General features: G+C 36.0%; 1 protein-coding gene across 1 annotated transcript in view; it reads right to left on the bottom strand.

The window, feature by feature from the left end:
- PSMD14 (proteasome 26S subunit, non-ATPase 14) overlaps positions 1-22,637 on the bottom strand; it is a 136,020-nt gene that overhangs the window by 30,903 nt on the left and 82,480 nt on the right. Inside the window, exons 4-7 of the mRNA XM_037849877.1 lie at positions 19,490-19,561; positions 19,144-19,263; positions 16,658-16,728; positions 15,508-15,658 (exon numbers count right to left, since the gene is read on the bottom strand). Of these exons, the coding sequence (XP_037705805.1) occupies positions 15,508-15,658; positions 16,658-16,728; positions 19,144-19,263; positions 19,490-19,561 (414 nt within the window). The remainder of the gene's footprint in view (positions 1-15,507; positions 15,659-16,657; positions 16,729-19,143; positions 19,264-19,489; positions 19,562-22,637) is intronic.

Below are 22,637 nucleotides of genomic sequence, written 5' to 3'. Positions count from 1 at the left end.
CCAGGTCATGCATCCCCTGGGCTGTTCCCAGCCAATGACAAAGCACAACGAGGGTGCTAGGATCTAGCCATTCCTACCAAATAAGGGATTCCTCTGAAGGGCAGCTTTGGCTCCACATCAGCTTACCTAAAATGTGCTCAGTACTGTGCTATAGCCTGAGGCTCTTTTTATCCAATCCCACCTTCTCTTTCCCCTTTCACAATTTCAGACCTGCACTGCTATCTGAAGACTCTCCCACAAACTCCTTCCTGTTTCCTTTCTCCTTCACAGATATTTCCCCCAATAATGAATATCTTGCATGTTTAATCCCATTTTGGCATCGGTTCCTTAGAGACCCAAACTCACAGTAAGCAGACTAAGCTGACTAAGCAGAGCACGCAATACAGTGTTAAAGTTAGAAAAAAGTTACCCTAAAATTCAAATCAGAATTACACATTTGGCATCCACAGACACTTGGCATATGAAAACATCAACAGGAAATTAAGGAGAGATGTTTTAAGACATGTTTTTCCTTAGGAAACTTCCCAAATAAAAGAAAGAAAATAGTGTATATTTATAATGAATCTTACTAACTCTTTCTTAAAAGAATGACTTAATATGCATAGAACTATGGTAACTCCTGCATGGTAGATATTTCTAGATTCATATGTGACAAACAGTGAATTTAAAAACTGAACTCCTCAGCTATAAGAGACTATCGTCTCCAGGTCACTGGTCCGATGCGAACCCAGAGTGTCAGTTCTATCTGGTGGCTTCTCAGTCAGCCTATATAAAATGAACAAATGACCCCAGATCTTTTTCTGGCAGACAAATCAAAGCAACAAAACTGGTACCCTTGTTGACAGTCCCACATGAAGTCAAGGAATAAAGGACCCCAGAGACTACAGGCTAGGGTTCTACCATGTGAGCGTAGCAGTGGGGCAGATGGATAAGGGGAAAAAGGGACTTACAAGTATTTCTTGTATTGTAACAACACCTTCAAAGAAAAATGCAGACATTTCTGAATAGGCAAAATCATTTTAGTAGGAAAATATATGTAAGGTCAGTTACTTTGCTGTGTATCACATTTATGTATTTTTTATTTGGTTTATTTGCTAATCCTCTCAACAACTAAGAGGTAGGTACTCGTATTTCCAATTTATGGATGAGGAAACTGAGGCTCAGAAAGGACTTAAATAAATTAAATGAAGTGACCCAAACAGTAAGTGATAATGCTATGATTTGTACCTATACTGCATGCCAAAGCCAGTGCTCTTCATCACCAAACTATTCAGTATAACAGTTACCATAATATAAAGGAAAAGACTACTATTAGATTCAGTTACTCACAGCAGGTTTTGTGTCTCATTCACCACTGAATATCCATTCCCCAGCAGAGCACCTGGCACACACATGTTGCAGAATAAATATCTAATGAAATGAAAAGCTCCAACCAAGCATTTTTGTTTACTGTTTTATATAAAGTTTTACCATACATGTTTATTTTTTCCTTAAAAAAAAAAAAAAGAAAAATGACATTATCTCTAAAAAAAAAATCTAATCACTAGCTTTAGAATATACACCCCCCTCTGTTTTTATCACTGCTCAGCTTTGAATTCATGAAACTCTCTGCATCATGGCATGCTGAACTAAAAACCTCAAGCACAAAGCACTGACTTGTTTTTAATTTGGAATAAAAACTGCATACAGTAAAGCTATTTGGAATATGAAAAGTGGCAGAGGATATCTATTAATTAGCTTACTATTAGCCGAAGAATAACCACTAAGGAATCGACTATGACAGAACAAAATTTACCACTGTAATCAATTCTGCCTTCTTCAGGAATTACAATAACACCTTAAACCTGCCAAAACTAAGTCTCAGGTTCAGGAAAAATCCTCACAATTAACAATGGTAAACATATCAAATCATCTTGAATATGATCTTAAAAAACTAGTTATGTATGGGATCTGAAAAGTGCTCTTGTACAAAGTCATCATTTCAGAAGTCATAGTTTCAAAACTGGCAGAAGGATAAGAAATAGGTCTTATTCTTCTCTATTATTTCCTGTGTATGCCCGGCAAACAGTAAGTGTCTGCTGAATGATTAATCAGGAATAATTAATGATTGGGTAAAGAAAAGCATTCAAGAAGCAAGAGTCAATAAATAATATTCTTATAGATAATGGGACATCATCTTAAAGGTTTTCTGTATTTTTACTGAAACAGTTGGATTCAAAGTAATTTGAACCACATTAAATCATTCAAAATGCACAGCAAGTACTAAAGCATAATAAATTAGTTCAGAGATTACACTACTAATATAGAAGGCACTAGGTTAAAATATCTCCACTAAGAATTGTCAGTTATATATAAGATTTATGCTTCTTAGAAGTTGAAACATAAAATTGCTTTTACATTTCTAGCTGAAAATGTTTTATTATATCAACCAAATGAACTTTATAAATAATTAAGTTTGTCTAACTGGAATAGAATAAGCATTTTAGCACCTATGATATTTCCTTAGTTATCCTCCAAGATTAAATCCGAGAGTGTTATATAACTTCAAACTGATAACAAGAGTGAAAAACAGGAAGCAAACATCAGATAACATATTAACTGATCTTGTTCCAGGGGCTGGAAGGGTATGCTCCTAGAACTATATTAGGAGGGAAATAGAATTTTCATGTTTTTTATTTCCTGTTTTTCTCTTTTAATTTGGAAAACTAGATCAAGAAAGAGTGTGTGTATGTGTGTATACAATTCAGGAGTAAGACTATTCAGCCCTAGTTGGTCTTAATGGGATACTGATCATGAGAATTTTATGGACTAAATTTAAAAAGAGAGGGAGAATCTTATGAATAGTAACTGCTGTAATTGTCTTTCACTTCTTTTAGAAGACAATGACATGCTAAACTTGAACTCTAGCTCTGATTATATAAGGTTCAAATTCATCAAGGCTAATGTCTATGAGCTAACTGGCTAACTGACCATGTCAATTTCATGTTTCAGTCATTTAATACCTAACTCTATGACTGCTGAATATATAAAAATTATTTACTAAACCTAGAAAGTAACTGCAAGTGTTTGTTTGCTTGTTTTTTAGTTTTGACATGCTAAAAGCAACAAAATCAGAATCGATAATAGCTGATACTGACAAACATCTGTTCCTTGACTTTATTTTATAAACTTAAAGTTCCTGCCAGGTACCATGTAACTTCAAAGATATGAAAGTTTCTCCCCTCAAAGAGGTCTCAATCTATTGGAGGAGACAAACAGACGAATAAAACACAAAATGATTAAGTACACACACTAATCATTTCATAGGTCAGAATTTTAATAATATATTCATTTCTCCTACATTAGCATGCCCAAGGGAAATACCTTGGAAAATGGTAGGTGCTTGATAAAAAGTTGCTGAATAAGAAGAGTATTCCTAAATTAGTTGGATGTACAAAATACAAGAAGAGAAGTCTTCATTTCTTTTGTGGTCATTACCTTCATCTTCCTAAATGCCAGCAAGCTAGAATTCATGGACCTGTTCTTAGCAAATTTATAAAATTCATATTCTATTTTTAAAAATATACTGATGGAGGCATGGCAAGATGGCGGACTGGTGAGCTGCATGTTTTAGTTACTCCTCCAGGAAAGTAGGTAGAAAGCCAGGAACTGCGTGGACTGGACACCACAGAGCAATCTGACTTTGGGCATACTTCATACAACACTCATGAAAACGTGGAACTGCTGAGATCAGCGAAATCTGTAAGTTTTTGTGGCCAGGGGACCCGCACCCCTCCCTGCCAGGCTAAGTCCCATGGGAGGAGGGGCTGTCAGCTCCGGGAAGGAGAAGGGAGAACTGCAGTGGCAGCCCTTATCGGAACCTCATTCTACTGATCCAAACTCCAACCATAGATAGACTGAGACTAGACACCGGAGAATCTGAGAGCAGCCAGCCCAGCAGAGAGGAGACAGGCATAGAAAAAAACAACACAACAAACTCCAAAATAAACGCGGAGGATTTTTGGAGTTCTGGTGAACATAGAAAGGGGAAGGGCAGAGCTCAGGCCCTGAGGCTCATAGGCAAATCCAGAAGAAAAGCTGATCTCTCTGCCCTGTGGACCTTTCCTTAATGGCCCTAATTGCTTTGTCTCTTAGCATTTCAATAACCCATTAGATCTCTGAGGAGGGCTCTTTTTTTTTTTTTTTTTTTTAAATCCTTTTTTCTTTTTCTAAAACAATTACTCTAAGAAGCCCAATACAGAAAGCTTTAAAGACTTACAATTTGGGCAGGTCAAGACAAGAGCAGAACTAAGAGAGCTCTGAGACAAAAGGCAATAATCCAGTGGCTGAGAAAATTCACTAAACACTACAACTTCCCAAGAAAAGGGGGGTGTCCGCTCACAGCTATCATCCTAGTGGACAGGAAACACTCCTGCCCATTGCCAGTCCCATAGCCCAGAGCTGCCACAGACAACCCAGTGTGACGGAAGTGCTTCAAATAACACGCACACACCACAAAACTGGGCGTGGACATTAGCCTTCCCTGCAACCTCAGCTGATTGTGCCAGAGTTGGGAAGGTGGACCAGTGTGAATTAACAAAGCCCCATTCAGCCATCATTTCAGCAGACTGGGAGCCTCCCTACACAGCCCAGCAGCCCAGAACTGCCCTGGGGGGACGGCACTCACCTGTGACAAAGCACAGTCACCCGTCAACAGAGGACCAGGGGGTGCACAGCCTGGAAGAGGGGCCCACTTGCAAGTCTCAGGAGCCATATGCCAATACCAAGGACTTGTGGGTCAGTGGCAGAAACAAACTGTGGCAGGACTGAACTGAAGGATTAGACTATTGCAGCAGCTTTAAAACTCTAGGATCACCAGGGAGATTTGATTGTTAGAGCCACCCCCTCTCCCTGACTGCCCAGAAACACACCCCATATACAGAGCGGGCAACACCAACTACACACGCAAGCTTGGTACACCAATTGGACCCCACAAGACTCACTTCCCCACTCACCACAAAGGCAAAGCAGGGGAGAACTGGCTTGTGGAAAACAGGTGGCTCGTGGACGCCACCTGCTGGTTAGTTAGAGAAAGTGTACTCCATGAAGCTGTAGATCTGATAAATTAGAGATAAGGACTTCAGTTGGTCTACAAATCCTAAAAGAACCGTATCAAGTTCAGCAAATGCCAAGAGGCCAACAAGAACAGAAAATTATAAAGCATATGAAAAAACCGGACGATATGGATAACCCAAGCCCAAGCACCCAAATCAAAAGACCAGAAGAGACACAGCACCTAGAGCAGCTACTCAAAGAACTAAACATGAACAATGAGACCACAGTACGGGATACAAAGGATATCAAGAAGACCCTAGAAGAGCATAAAGAAGATATTGCAAGACTAAATAAAAAGACAGATGATCTTATGGAAATTAAAGAAACTGTTGACCAAATTAAAAAGATTCTGGACACTCAAAGTACAAGACTAGAGGAAGTTGAACAACGAATCAGTGACCTGGAAGATGACAGAATGGAAAATGAAAGCATAAAAGAAAGAATGGGGAAAAAAATTGAAAAAATCGAAATGGATCTCAGGGATATGATAATATAAAATGTCCGAATATAAGACTCATTGGTGTTCCAGAAGGGGAAGAAAAGGGTAAAGGTCTAGGAAGAGTATTCAAAGAAATTGTTGGAGAAAACTTCCCAAATCTTCTAAACAACATAAATACACAAATCATAAATGCTGAGCGAAATCCAAATAGAATAAATGCAAATAAACCCACTCCGAGACATATTCTGATCACACTGTCAAACACGGAAGAGATGAAGCAAGTTCTGAAAGCAGCAAGAGAAAAGCAATTCACCACATACAAAGGAAACAGCATAAGACTAAGTAGTGACTACTCAGCAGCCACCATGGAGGCGAGAAGGCAGTGGTATGATATATTTAAAATTCTGAGTGAGAAAAATTTCCAACCAAGACTACTTTATCCAGCGAAGCTCTCCTTCAAATTTGAGGGAGAGCTTAAATTTTTCACAGACAAACAAATGCTGAGGGAATTTGCTAACAAGAGACCTGCCCTACTGGAGTTACTAAAGGGTGCCCTACAGACAGAGAAACAAAGAAAGGACAGAGAGACTTGGAGAAAGGTTCAGTACTAAAGAGATTCAGTATGGGTACAATAAAAGATATTAATAGAGAGAGGGGAAAAATATGACAAACATAAACCAAAGAATAAGATGGCTGATTCAAGAAATGCCTTCACGGTTATAACATTGAATGTAAATGGATTAAACTCCCTAATTAAAAGATATACATTCACAGAATGGATCAAAAAAAATGAACCATCAATATGTTGCATACAAGGGACTCATCTTAGACACAGGGACACAAAGAAATTGAAAGTGAAAGGATGGAAAAAAATATTTCATGCAAGCTACAGCCAAAAGAAAGCAGGTGTAGCAATAGTAATCTCAGAGAAAATGGACTTTAAATGCAGGGACGTTTTGAGAGACAAAGAAGGCCACTACATACTAATAAAAGGGGCAATTCAATAAGAAGAAATACCAATCATAAATGTTTATGCACCCAATCATGGTGCCACAAAATACATGAGAGAAACACTGGCAAAACTAAAGGAAGCAATTGATGTTTCCACAATAATTGTGGGAGACTTCAACACATCACTCTCTCCTATAGATAGATCAACCAGACAGAAGACCAATAAGGAAATTGAAAACCTAAACAATCTGATAAATGAATTAGATTTAACAGACATATACAGGACATTACATCCCAAATCACCAGGATACACATACTTTTCCAGTGCTCATGGAACTTTCTCCAGAATAGATCATATGCTGGGACATAAAACAAGTCTCAATAAATTTAAAAAGATTGAAATTATTCAAAGCACATTCTCTGACCACAATGGAATACAATTAGAAGTCAATAACCATCAGAGACTTAGAAAATTCACAAATACCTGGAGGTTAAACAATGCACTCCTAAACAATCAATGGGTTAAAGAAGAAATAGCAAGAGAAATTGCTAAATATATAGAGATGAATGAAAATGAGAACACAACATACCAAAACCTATGGGATGCAGCAAAAGCAGTGCTGAGGGGGAAATTTATAGCACTAAACGCATATATTAAAAAGGAAGAAAGAGCCAAAATCAAAGAACTAGTGGATCAACTGAAGAAGCTAGAAAATGAACAGCAAACCAATCCTAAACCAAGTAGAAGAAAAGAAATAACAAGGATTAAAGCAGAAATAAATGACATAGAGAACAAAAAAACAATAGAGAGGATAAATATCACCAAAAGTTGGTTCTTTGAGAAGATCAACAAGACTGACAAGCCCCTAGCTAGACTGACAAAATCAAAAAGAGAGAAGACCCATATAAACAAAATAATGAATGAAAAAGGTGACATAACTGCAGATCCTGAAGAAATTAAAAAAATTATAAGAGGATACTATGAGCAAATGTATGGCAACAAACTGGATAATGTAGAGGGAACGGACAATTTCCTGGAAACATATGAACAACCTAGACTGACCAGAGAAGAAATAGAAGACCTCAACCAACCCATCACAAGCAAAGAGATCCAATCAGTCATCAAAAATCTTCCCACAAATAAATGCCCAGGGCCAGATGGCTTCACAGGGGAATTCTACCAAACTTTCAAGGAAGAACTGACACAAATCTTACTCAAACTCTTTCAAAACATTGAAGAAAATGGAATACTACCTAACTCATTTTATGAAGCTAACATCAATCTAATACCAAAACCAGGCAAAGATGCTACAAACAAGGAAAACTACCGGCCAATCTCTCTAATGAATATAGATGCAAAAATCCTCAACAAAATACTTGCAAATCGAATCCAAAGACACATTAAAAAAAATCATACACCATGACCAAGTAGGGTTCATTCCAGGCATGCAAGGATGGTTCAACATAAGAAAATCAATCAATGTATTACAACACATTAACAAGTCCAAAGGGTAAAATCAAATGATCATCTCCGTACATGCTGAAAAAGCATTTGACAAAATCCAACATCCGTTTTTGATAAAAACACTTCAAAAGGTAGGAATTGAAGGAAACTTCCTCAATATGATAAACAGCATATATGAAAAACCCACAGCCAGCATAGTACTCAATGGTGAGAGACTGAAAGCCTTCCCTCTAAGATCAGGAACAAGACAAGGATGCCCGCTGTCACCACTGTTATTCAACATTCTGCTGGAAGTGCTAGCCAGGGCAATCCGGCAAGACAAAGAAATAAAAGGCATCCAAATTGGAAAAGAAGAAGTAAAACTGTCATTGTTTGCAGACGATATGATCTTATATCTAGAAAACCCTGAGAAATCGACGATACAGCTACTAGAGCTAATAAACAAATTTAGCAAAGTAGCGGGATACAAGATTAATGCACATAAGTCAGTAATGTTTCTATATGCTAGAAATGAACAAACTGAAGAGACACTCAAGAAAAAGATACCATTTTCAATAGCAACTAAAAAAATCAAGTACCTAGGAATAAACTTAACCAAAGATGTAAAAGACCTATACAAAGAAAACTACATAACTCTACTAAAAGAAATAGAAGGGGACCTTAAAAGATGGAAAAATATTCCATGTTCATGGATAGGAAGGCTAAATGTCATTAAGATGTCAATTCTACCCAAACTCATCTACAGATTCAATGCAATCCCAATCAAAATTCCAACAACCTACTTTGCAGACTTGGAAAAGCTAGTTATCAAATTTATTTGGAAAGGGAAGATGCCTCGAATTGCTAAAGACACTCTAAAAAAGAAAAACGAAGTGGGAGGACTTACACTGCCTGACTTTGAAGCTTATTATAAAGCCACAGTTGTCAAAACAGCATGGTACTGGCACAAAGATAGACATATAGATCAACGGAATCAAATTGAGAATTCAGAGATAGACCCTCAGATCTATGGCCGACTGATCTTTGATAAGGCCCCCAAAGTCACTGAACTGAGTCATAATGGTCTTTTCAACAAATGGGGCTGGGAGAGTTGGATATCCGTATCCAAAAGAATGAAAGAGGACCCCTACCTCACACCCTACACAAATATTAACTCAAAATGGACGAAAGATCTCAATATAAAAGAAAGTACCATAAAACTCCTAGAAGATAATGTAGGAAAACATCTTCAAGACCTTGTATTAGGCGGACACTTCCTAGACTTTACACCCAAAGCACAAGCAACAAAAGAAAAAATAGATAAATGGGAACTCCTCAAGCTTAGAAGTTTCTGCACCTCAAAGGAATTTCTCAAAAAGGTAAAGAGGCAGCCAACTCAATGGGAAAAATGTTTTGGAAACCATGTATCTGACAAAAGACTGATATCTTGCATATATAAAGAAATCCTACAACTCAATGACAGTAGTACAGACAGCCCAATTATAAAATGGGCGAAAGATATGAAAAGACAGTTCTCTGAAGAGGAAATACAAATGGCCAAGAAACACATGAAAAATTGTTCAGCTTCACTAGCTATTAGAGAGATGCAAATTAAGACCACAATGAGATACCATCTCACACCGATTAGAATGGCTGCCATTAAACAAACAGGAAACTACAATGCTGGAGGGGATGTGGAGAAATTGGAACTCTCATTCATTGTTGGTGGGACTGTATAATGGTTCAGCCACTCTGGAAGTCAGTCTGGCAGTTCCTTAGAAAACTAGATATAGAGTTACCATTCGATCCAGCGATTGCACTTCTCGGTATATACCCGGAAGATCGGAAAGCAGTGACACGAACAGATATCTGCACGCCAATGTTCATAGCAGCATTATTCACAATTTGCAAGAGATGGAAACAACCCAAATGTCCTTCAACAGATGAGTGGATAAATAAAATGTGGCATATACACACGATGGAATACTACACGGCAGTAAGAAGGAACGATCTCGTGAAACATATGACAACATGGATGAACCCTGAAGACATAATGCTGAGCGAAATAAGCCAGGCACAAAAAGAGAAATATTATATGCTACCACTAATGTGAACTTTGAAAAATGTAAAACAAATGGTTTATAATGTAGAATGTAGGGGAACTAGCAATAGAGAGCAATTAAGGAAGGGGGAACAATAATCCAAGAAGAACAGACAAGCTATTTAGTGTTCTGGGGATGCCCAGGAATGACTACGGTCTGTTAATTTCTGATGGATATAGTAGGAACAAGTTCACAGAAATGTTGCTATATTAGGTAACTTTCTTGGGGTAAAGTAGGAACAGGTTGGAAGTTAAGCAGTTATCTTACGTTAGTTGTCTCTTTCTTACTCCCTTGTTATGGTCTCTTTGAAATGTTCTTTTATTGTATGTTTGTTTGTTTGTTTTTAATTTTTTTTTTCATACACTTGATTTAAAAAAGAAAAACAAGGAAAAAAATATGTAGTGCCTCCTTGAGGAGCCTGTGGAGAATGCAGGGGTATTGGCCTACCCCACCTCGATGGTTGCTAACATGACCAGACAGAGGGGACTGGTGGTTTGATGGGTTGAGCCCTCTACCATAGGTTTTACCCTTGGGAAGACGGTTGCTGCAAAGGAGATGCTAGGCCTCCCTATAATTGTGCCTAAGAGCCTCCTCCTGAATGCCTCTTTGTTGCTCAGATGTGGCCCTCTCTCTCTAGCTAAGCCAACTTGAAAGGTTGGGATCAGACACCCAGGGGAGTGAATCTCCCCAGCAACGTGGAATATGGCTCCCGGAGAGGAATGTAGACCTGGCATCGTGGGACGGAGAACATCTTCTTGACCAAAACGGGGATGTGAAAGGAGATGAAATAAGTTTCAGTGGCAGAGAGATTCCAAAAGGAGCCGAGAGGTCACTCTGGTGGGCACTCTTACGCACACTTTAGACAACCCTTTTTAGGTTTAAAGAATTGGGGTAGCTGGTGGTGGATACCTGAAACTACCAAACTACAACCCAGAACCCATGAATCTCGAAGACAATTGTATAAAAGTGTAGCTTATGAGGGGTGACAATGGGATTGGGAAAGCCATAAGGACCACACTCCATTTTGTCTAGTTTATGGATGGATGAGTAGAAAAATAGGAGAAGGAAACAAACAGACAAAGGTACCCAGTGTTCTTTTTTACTTCAATTGCTCTTTTTCACTTTAATTATTATTCTTGTTATTTTTGTGTGTGTGGTAATGAAGGTGTCAGGGATTGATTTAGGTGATGAATGTACAACTATGTAATGGTACTGTGAACAATCGAATGTACGATTTGTTTTATATGACTGCGTGGTATGTGAATATATCTCAATAAAATGAAGATTAAAATAAATAAGTAAATAAAATAAAGAATATTACAAAGTTAAAAAAAAATGCTGGTTAATCCTTATAAGTACCAATTATTTTAATCCTTCATAATAATAAAGTGTCATTTATTCCACATCTGTATTCACATGCACTCTAATCACTACATACATCACCTTACAATACTCAAAACAATACTATGACACAGGTATCAAAATCCCTGTTTTATAGGTAAGAAAACTGAAGTTCAAGATTACGTAACTTGCTCAAAGTTATGATGTAAGTAAGAGATACAAATGGGATTTTAATTCAGGCCTATTTCCTAGCCTATGCTTTTCATTGCTCTACACTCTAAAGAGATTTAAAAAGAAAAAGAACAAGAATAAGAACAAGAAGAAGTAGAAGTTGTAAAAGTAGAAGGAAGAGGAGGAGAGGAAGAAGAGGAGGAAGAAAAGGAAGAGGAACAAAAGAAAGGAAAGGAGAATAAGAAGAAGGAAAGGAGAAGGAGGAAGAGGAGAAAGGTTAAAACAAAACTAATATTTGGGTAGTTTAAAATCTCCACCAGCTTAAAACTTTTCAATACAAATTCTGCTTACTCTGCAGGGCCCCATTACTGCTATATGAGTAACATTTTACTGCACACTGGCAGATACGAAGTTCTGAATAGTATTTGTTGAATTATTTGTCTCTAGCAACCAATTTAATACTTACAGAAACATGCATATATATAATTTGTTTTGTATTAGTATGTAATGCAAGCATATCAGTGTATAATGGGTGGAATGTTATCTTGCTCACTACGCACACTAATGTATAGGACTTATCTTCTCAAAGAGACAGGGACCATTCTATATTTTTCTATCCCAGAATCATCAGCCCAAAGGTACGTCAGGTATGTTTAAGAAATACCTGCTGCTAAGCTGATCTGCAACTACATAAACATTACATTTTCAAAACTCCAGTGAGTATTTTGGATCAGATTAAATGAAATTTTGTCAAGAAAACCTAGGCAGTATGAAGTTTTATTTGAACTAAATGGCCATAAGTGCTTTTTTTGTTTTCAAAATAAAGACTGGACACAAAGGTTGTTAGGAATTAGCAGGTAACATGTGAACACTTTATTGACAGGAATTCTGTCAGTATCAGGAGTTTTCAAAAGCAAAGTAATAATATGCATAAAGAATAAACTAAAAAAACATAGCAGAATCTTGAAAACTATTTCACTGGTTAGTTTAGAACATAGTTCACTGGTAATTTCCACGTGCTTACTCTCCATTTTAAATATGAATGCTGTTATCACTGATTTTTACCTATATTATTTTTAAACATTTATAGTATCATATCATATAAAGAGTGGTATGGACCCTTCATCATATAGTGTGTTTTATTATTTACATTGGTTTCAATGTTTGGTCCTAGGGATATCCCAAAAGCTGGCAGGAATGAGTATGTTAATAATTACTTTTAAAAATTCATAGAACAAATACATGAGAAATATCCATTAATACATAATACATAATATATACTGTAAATAGTCTGAACAACTATTGAGAATTTACAGAAAATGTACAGATCCTTCCTCTGACTTATGCTGAAGAAAGCAACACCTATCCACAGTAACATAAGAAAAGGCCCTGAGAAGACCTCTGGTACTCATTTTCCATTCCTGAGTTACTCTGAAATGGTTAGCATGATATCTAGCACACAGCAGTTATTCAGTAAAGATACGGTCAAGTAACCATAAAAGAATATAAAACTTGTGAATGAACTGAGATTACAAAGAATTATCTAGTAACTCAAAACCAGAGAGATACTATTAGGATTTATAAAAATGCAAATATAAATATATACAAGAAAGAGATTTTTAAAAAGGTGAGTAGACATCCAACTTATATCATTTACATATTAGACTGCCATTTTAACTCTTGCTCTAATGCCTTACTAAATATTTTGACACCTTTGATAAATCATGTAGGGGGGGTGGGGGGATTCCCATGTTATTCTTCATTTTTACAAGTTTATATTCTTAAGTTTAATGATTTAACTAGAATACTCTGTTAATATTCTCATGGACTTACTATCATTTAATTTATTTCACAGTTTTGAGAGGTGTTTTCTTGACACTGAAAGAACCATGAATTACAACCAAACCAAGCCACCTTACAGATGAAGTTGCATTATTGACAAAGAACTAGATCCTTATTTCAGGTCATATAATGTATGAATCTCTTTGTTAGGTACAACAAATGCTGTAAGTCATCAGTGATAGATATTTATACTGATTTGTTTCCAAAATATTTTAATGATATATTAAAACTGAACAGTGGTACAAAATTTTAGATATATTCTTTTAAAAATAAAAAATACTACATTTTACTACATTCTCAGCATTCTCAGTGGACTGATGGGACACAAGTATATTTTTAAATGAAATGCATTTGTTTACTATGGACTATCATGAATTAGAAGTGGGCAATGCAAATTCAACGTTATACAATATTTAAACTAAGCTTAGAAACTAAAACTGCCATTTAAAATTCTACAAACAGAATAACTAAAAATAAAATATATATTTGTTTAATTCTATTTTGAGAATGTATTTAGCTTTGTATTTTCCTTGCAAAGTGGCCATCATCCCATGAATCAAAGCAACATAAAAAGTCAGTCAAACTAATATTACAAAATAGCATTCTAATTATATTTAAAATTAAGCTTCAGCTGTTACTCACAAATACTGTGGTGGTGGTGGGGCTTATCGGATAATTCTGTTATATTTCTAAAATAATTATTACTTAAGTGAGTTACTTATGATTACTAAAAAAGTACCTTGACTACTGGAGAATTAAACAGAACTAAGCTGTAGTTTTAATTAAGAAAGCTAACAAAAGTCAAGGATTTCCAATCCCCTTTATCTACAACAGTTAAGTAACAATACATTTAGTAGAAAGAAAGTAAATAAACTGAAATAAAGGTATATAATAAGCATCAGACGTTATCTATTCTGAGTTGCCTAGTATGTCAGCTTCTATTATTATTGTTTTGTAGCTAGTTTCTGCCTCTGAAATTTTAAATCACAACTATTAGGATCATGATTTAGAGAAGACCTCAATTTTTATTCAACATAATAATATGATGTCAGAAAGTGTTCAACTCCAAATTCATGATAGACAAGAACTCTAAGGTAACAGCCATGTTTAGTTTGTTTCAGCTGGTGAACAGATTATAAATGTAATCTGTACTACTATCAAACTTCAGGTCTGATAGATAGCAAGCTAATATTTATTAAGTGCTCTAAAAAAAAAGGATTCCATAAATGTATTGTGTTTTTATTTTAACAATTATTCTAGTCTACAATGGAAGTACATGCTCAAACAAGACAACTCAGCAGTATTTTAAAGCAGTAACCACCTAGCCAATTTCTCTATGTTCTGTAGCTTTTCTAATCCACTCTCCCTGTGGCTGAGCAAAATCGAATTGCCTCTCACATTTGCAGACAGCTCTGTGAAGGTGATAATAGAGCTGCTCCCTGCTGTCAAGAGGCAGGAAATAGGAAAATGGCATATGGGGCTAGAAAGAAATAAAAAAAAAAGGAAGAAAGAAAGAACAAATGAAAAAAAAAAAAAAAAAACCTAAAAAAGAACAAAAGAGATTTCAACAAAGAACAACTATAACCCAATATGCTTTGCAAGTTAATCTCTTTTCAGAATCATTTAGCATATTTAATCATTCATCTGCATCCTCACTCCAAAAAGGTGAGTGGTTGATATCAAGTCTTTGGGTAAGTTTTCTTTATCTAAAATATTTGGAACATACACCACAAAAATATGTCCTGCACAATGTCTGTAAAACAGACCCTTAAAATGTTGTGCTATCCCAAATTCACCACTTGAAAATACAAGCAAGTTAGAGCAATGTTTGATAAATAAAATGTGTATAACAGTTTTTTAGTATGGTTTAATATTCCTAACTATGACCTTTTTAAAATGTGAAGATAAACATTCATGATTATTAGGCAATAGTTCATCAAAATAAAAGTAAATTTCTAAAGAATTAATTGCTATAATAATTGTTCAGTTTGTTTTTTTTTTTTAAGTAAACGGGGGTCTTCTGTGTAATTAAGCATCCCACATGAAACAAAACGGATTTTTACTTAACTTATCTGTAAACCAAATGTGGCAGCGGATGCTAATAAAGATAGAATCTACTCTACCTTTCCTTTTACACTCTGAATGGGATCCACAACCACAGCTACGGCTCTCTCCGACAAGGCTTCAAAGCTCTGCTGAGTGTTGATATCCACACCAGAAAGCCAACAGCCAAAGCCAGGGTGACTGTGATACCAACCAACAACCATCTCAGGCCTGAAACAAAGAGGGCATTCAGACACTCAAAACAGAACAAGTAATACATTTATGATATGAAAAGAAACAACACACTAACAGTGTATAAATTAAGAAGAGATGAAAAACACACAGGTGTGAAAAGGCACCATTAGAAACACTGAAATCATATACCATATTACCCAGAAAACATGGAAATGAATAAGTGTGACAAAGGAGTGCTATCATTAAGAGATGCACATTAGCAGTGGTAGATAAGGCTTTCAGTTTTTCACCTTGTTACCACACTTCCTCAGAGCCAGTTTTTACCCTTTCAGGATTCAAGTAAATATCTACTCTTTAACTCCTTAGCTCTGGGAGTTGGATTTTCTAGGCACAGAGTACATTTTTAACAATGGACACCAGGATCCACTGTTGTGAAAGGATTAAATATCAATTAAACCAGCAGTAGAACTAGGAACTCAGTCAAAAACCAATTTGCACGGTTCTGCGCAGCTGCTGAGCCTTTTGCTAACATTAATTTTGAAGTTTTTTTCCACAGTAGAAGAATTTGAGCAAGAGAATGACAACTATTGAGAAATTTATCTGGGGGAAAAAAAAGCTACTTGAGGAGTATTTGGATTCTCCTTTCCTTGTCTTTAACATTCATATGCCTATAGTCATAACTAAATTTTTAGAATCTCGTCCAGTTGCAACTCTGAATATATAGAAAATATAAGCTCTTTCCATGACAAGCGGCTAGACAGTAACTCCATAAGCTAGAGAGAGGGAAACTATATCCCAAGCTTCATATGTGACATTCAAGCATTTTAATAAGGCAGTTCTTTGGCAAATTTCTTTGATTCTTTAGAGGGACGATACATTAGACTGGTGACACAGAGAACTGATACAACAGATACTTTTACATCAACTATGTGGCTTTTTCTTTAGGAATTATATTCATAAATATCCATAATTTTGAGGTACTTTTCTGAAAATAATTTCCCATCATTTCTCTATATGATCACTTAAAATACTTACCTTCCTGTCTGCTTCAACATATCCAACATTTTGGCTTGGAATACTGGATCAACTGCCTCCACACTGACACCCTGGTTTAGAAAGAAAAGAAAAGTGCTTAGCTTTTATAAGTTTAGGGAAAAAAAAAACTTTATATTACAATATAAATGAAGAAAGAGCTACAAAAATCAGCTATGTACATTATTTTGGGGTACCTACATCTTTTTCTAGGTTTTGATACCTATATTCAATACTTGATCATGTCATTCAATTATGAACCATACATCAAAAAAACTTCTAAAATTGCCAAGTATCAAATTGCTGTTAGTTAATGAGTTAAGACAACTTTCAGGATCCTTGAAAAGTTTATGGCCATTGCGCGATGTATCAGAAAAACCAAATGATTCTATCAGCAACAGCTTTTGGTTAGACTGGGCAAGCATACTTTCCTGATGTCATCTTCTGATAACTGATAAGAACCGTCTCATCCAAAGTTCTACAACTATTCAGCTATTATAATAAACAGTCCCAAATCTTTTTTTCAATAATGTAAATACTTTGAAGAAGGAAAATAATTTATTAGTTTCCCAGGGCTGTGGTTTTTGTTTGTTGGGTGGGTGGGTTTGTAGGGGAGAAAGTTCAGTGCTTCAGTTTGGACTAATTGGTAGATTAGGTAATTTGAGGGAAATCTGAAAGCAATCATCAAAAAACTCCCCACTAAAGATAATCAGGAAGCAAATCTTTTAAATATTGTATTATTTTGCTAGATTTAAAATTGTTTATTTATTATTATTTTGCTAGATTTTAGATATGGAAGAATGAAAATGCTTCCTATCATCTCTCTGGTGACAGACCACTGCCATTAAAGCTCTTACAAGGCTTTCTTCTAACATCAGGAATCTAAGTCTAATTTACCAGTAAACATAAGCACTTCCTGTCCACCAAAGCAAACAGTATTGCTAGTATATCCTCCAGCACTGGAGTCTGCAATATGGGGCCCAAAGGCTAAGAATGACTTTGACATTTTGAAAGGGCTAAGGATTATTTTAAAAGAAGAAGAAGAATATGCAACAGAAGACATAAGTGGCCCTTTATAGAAAAAGACTGCTGACCACTCTGCCAGAAGGAAAACTTTCTAATTTTACTATATAAAGTGAATATGGGGATCAAAATCTTCTATTGTATATGACATAAAAGGAAATAAGAGATTTCTGTGTAAGAGCCACATGTAACAGAAATCAGTTAATTTTATTATGCATTTTATAAATCCTGACATGAAAAGGTAGGTACAATAATAGTAGTCTAAAATTAAAATCTGAATCTAAATATGTAGAATGTTACTCTATTTTCAAATGTACAAAGTAAATACAAGGGATTTTCACATGAACAAAATCAGAAGACCCAAATTTGTTGACTTCAATAACTGGCCTATTTAGAGATTTTTAAATTTGCATATTTTTCTCCATTCTGCATTATTTACAAATACTTTACATTCTCTAGCAACTACCCTATCTTAAATTCTTATTTTATACACACACACACATGATTTAAAAATAAAATTTGCTTTCTCTAGTGTCTACCTTATCAAAGTACACTTACAGTAAGGAACCACAAATACAGCAAATGTTTTTATGACTACAATTTCTTTAATCCAGGTATTTTATTAAGCCTCAATAAGAGAAATGGTATATATTGGAGGAAAAACATTCATCAGAAAAATATACATACTTTATTTTTCTTGGCAAGTGGATGGGAAGGTTATGTATGTTATTTACTTTTTTAGAAAATAGGTAAAATGGTTACCATTTGGGGGCCATTTTCCTTACATTTAAATACACATCTATGAACGCAAGTTCAATGAATTTACAAAAAAAGCAAAGCAAAACAAAAAAAGCTTCCGAAAGAAGAATGTACTCAAAAGCAGAGTAGATGACTTTCAAAATTCAGTGTATGCTTCTTTTGTAAACAAACTACCAAGCCTGAGCAAAAAGAACTGAAGTTCTCTATAGTTTTTTCATTTTTTTACAACTTAACATTTTAAATAGAAATGTTCAAAGTCATTCATCACCACATGTAGAACATTTTAGAAAGGTACATATTTCAAAATAATGGAAACAAAACATAAGGATTAGTAAGTGTATACGAATGAAAAATCTAAATAAAAGAGTCTCTGAAATCTTCAAACAACTGTTGAAACTAATCAAACACCCTGATATTTTAGGGTAACTAACTTCTAAATCTAGTATGTTATGTTATTTAAAACTGAAGGTATGAATAAAGACACGTGGTGTTAGCATCATTAATTTTGTGGACTTACAAGGAATTCATGATACCTTGAAAGAATGATTTAATTCAATACAGTCTAGAAATTTCTACCATTAATCTCATAATTATTTTTTTCCTATTGGGAAGAGGAAATATAATATGCTGAAAAGTTATTTTGCATAGGAAAAGAAAAAAGAAAAGAAACACATTTACTTGCAGCAGACAACCATAAAAGTACTCACTGTTCCTGACTGTGGCATAGCAAACACATCAATCACTCTGACGGTGTAATCATCAACAAATTCTCCAAGCATCAGACCCATAACTTCCATTGGAACTCCAGCACGACCATGTTTTAACATCTGTAAAGAAGAAGATATGTGGACATAAAGCTCATTTGTTTGAAAGCTCTGATCCTTTTTAAAGAACCTAATTTTGTTTCAGTGGAAATAAAAGTCTATTTTATAGTTGCACCTAAAACAATAAAAACTTATGGCTGACAGGATTAAGGTGGCAATTATTCCAAAACAAAAGATATAGTGAGAGTAACAGAACTCTCTAAAACAAGTAACTCCATTTAATACCTACTTTTAACAGTGCCAGGGAAGAGATATAGACCTGTTCTGCTGTGTCCACTGCAGGAGCATCTGTAGGTGGCCCCTAGAAACAAGTATATTAATTATTATAAATATACAGAGCTTATCAGTTTAAAATTAAAATTACATGTCATATAAACTTCATTGTTTTTAAAGAATTTTAGAAAAACATGTCAAGTATCCTTTTATTCGGTTATAAGGCAAATAATCAAAACAAGTTTGCAAATATCAAAGCAGTAGAAAACTGATAGGTCGTAGTACTCAGGCATGTTTCTAATGGCTGTAGAGTTTAAAGTCTTTCAGCAATGCTAAACTACTTCAGGTACAACAGAACTCTAATTCACAATCAGATACATTTCTTACCACCATGTGAATATAAAATGCTTCTGGACTAGCATGATTAACAGAACAGTCGATACCAACAGCAATTTCTCTGAGCTTCTTGATTTTCAGATAAAGACTGCATGTAGATTAGGGCTATGGGATCACTTTGCAAATACATAGGTTTGGAGGGGGTGGTGAAAGACTTCTAATCCCTAGGTGAAAGAGCTGTGAACAACATACTCTGTACTGCACTTCATGAAGTTGTTCCCTCTCTCTACAACAACAAATTTAACACAATTGCCCCAGGTGTGAACAAACTAGTTGAGACAGGTATAGCTAATAGGAAAATACTTCTGAAATCCTGACCACTACTTTTTAAACAAATTTTATTATTAAAATTATTACAGACTAATGAATATACTACATTTCTCTCTAAGGATCTATTTTTTTGGCATCAAAAGAAACATCTTTTGACTATAACATTCTGCTGAACAAAACAATTTCCATATGATCCTTACCCTAAAGATGACTACAATCTTATAAATGTGATTCTGCCCCAACCAGTACACATAGAAAAATTATTGTTTTTTAATACTAGGCAGTCTGAGAAATTAAAATGAGATGTTACTTTGAATTGCCAAGTCTTGGTTTGCTTAAAGCTCACTTTCCTTGACAATAACTTTTTACAAATTACATAATAAACATGTTAGCTATGCAAATTGTAAGTCAATATTCTATCTCATTTTTATAGGTTTACTTACTAAAATGAAGCAATTGCTTTACTCATTATATTTTACATGTATAGGTCTATGTGTACTTTGTTCTTGTTCGTGACTATCTGTATGCTAAATTCCATGATAACTGCGGAATAACTGCGGGGGGACAAATGTGATTGTCCACTCATCATACACCAACCTGAATGCCCGAGATCGCAGCATAAAATCTGTAAGTAAAAACTGTGGATCCAACCCGGGAACTCCCTCTCCCCACAGCCTGAACTGCAAAGCCTCACGGTGCTAGAGAGCAGCACTCTCCAAGCAAGCAAATATATCTCAGCTGAGCTCCAACTGCGGTTTCAATTAAAAAATATGGACTGCTCAATACAAGATATGAATCCCCAACAAGCAGAGGCTTTTGGTGACGACTGACCTTGGAGAGCCAGAGGTTGGCCGCGGACTGGCCCTGAAGGGGGTTTTCTGTCCCTTTTTCGGCTCAGTGGAGAAAGCCTCAGCCATTTTCAGTTCCCAGCACTCTGACCCAGACAAGGGTGGAGTTAGCACAGGCAGAGAGACTATTCAAATGCAAATGACCCCTCCCTATGAGGGTTATCTTCCCTAAGAGGAAGAAGGTGGTGACAAGCTCTACTACTCACCTTCCATTCAGAACCAGACCCCAGAGCCTGGGGAAAAACAGCCATGGGCCATACCTCCTTAAACCAGTCTGGAGCTACAGGCTGACAGGTGCCACCTGCTCGGTGGAAAAGCACACTGACTTGAAGCCTCATAGGGTGTACCAATCTTCTCAAATACCCTCAGAGAAACCGGATACTATTCCCTCCTTCCAAGACCTGAGCCTGTTCTGGTCTGGAAAAACCTGATTGGGGTAACCAAGGAAACCAGATGCCTAGACAACAGAAAACTACAACCTACACTAAGAAAAAGGAACAAACTTACACTTCAACTAAGATACAGAAATTTAAACAACTAAAACTAAATCAATTCAAAAAGTTTAGGGAAGATATGGCAAAAGAGATGAAGAGTATAAGGAAAACACTGGGCTTACATAAGGTAGAAATTGAAAGTTCGCAAGAACAACTAGCAGAATCTATGGAAATGAAGGACACAACACAAGAGATGACAGACACAATGGATACATACAACAGCAGATCTCAAGAGGCAGAAGAAAACACTCAGGAACTGGAGAACAAGGCTCCTGAAAGCCTACACACAAAAAAACAGAGAAAAGAATGGAAAAATATGAGCAACATCTCCAGGAACTTAAGGACACAAAGAAATGCAGGAATGTATGTATAACTGGTGTCCCAGAAGGAGAAGAAAAGGGAAAAGAGGCAGAAGCAATAATAGAGGAAATAATCAACGAATTTCCCATCTCTAAGGAAAGACATAAAATTACAGATCCAAGAAGCGCAGTATACCCCAAACAGAATAGGTCTGAATAGGCCTACATCAAGACACTTAATAATCAGATTATCAAACATCAAAGATAAAGAGAGAATCCTGAAAGCAGCAAGAGAAAAGCGATCTATCACATATACAGGAAGCTTGATAAGACTATGTGTGGATTTCTCAGTAGAAACCATGGAGGCAAGAAGGAAGTGGTGTGATATATTTTAGATACTGAAAGAGAAAAACCACCAACCAAGAATCCTACATCCGGCAAAACTGTCCTTCAAATATGAGGGAGAGGTTAAAATGTTCTCTGACAAACAGGCAATGACAGAGTTTGTAGACAAGATACCTGCTCTACAGGAAACACTAAAGGATGTACTGCAGACAGAAAGGAAAAGACAGGAGTGAGAGATTTGGAAAACAATTTTGGGAGACAGTAGCACAGCAATGTAAGTACACTGAATAAAGATGACCATGAGTGTGGTTGAAAGAGTAAGGTTAGGACCATGTGGGACACCAGAACAAAAGATGAAAGATAAAGACTGGGACTGTGTAACTCAGTGAAACCTAGGTTGCTCAACAATTGCAATAAAAGGTACAAATATGTTTTACATGAGGTGGAACAAATGAATGTCAACATTGCAAGGTGTTAAAAATAGGGTGGGATTGGGGGGAAAATATAATCAA

The sequence above is a fragment of the Choloepus didactylus genome, chromosome 9 (genome assembly GCF_015220235.1).
Source record: "Choloepus didactylus isolate mChoDid1 chromosome 9, mChoDid1.pri, whole genome shotgun sequence".
NCBI lineage: Eukaryota > Metazoa > Chordata > Mammalia > Pilosa > Megalonychidae > Choloepus > Choloepus didactylus.
Note: the sequence above shows the minus strand (reverse complement) of the source record. Positions and strands in the feature narration are given on the sequence as shown.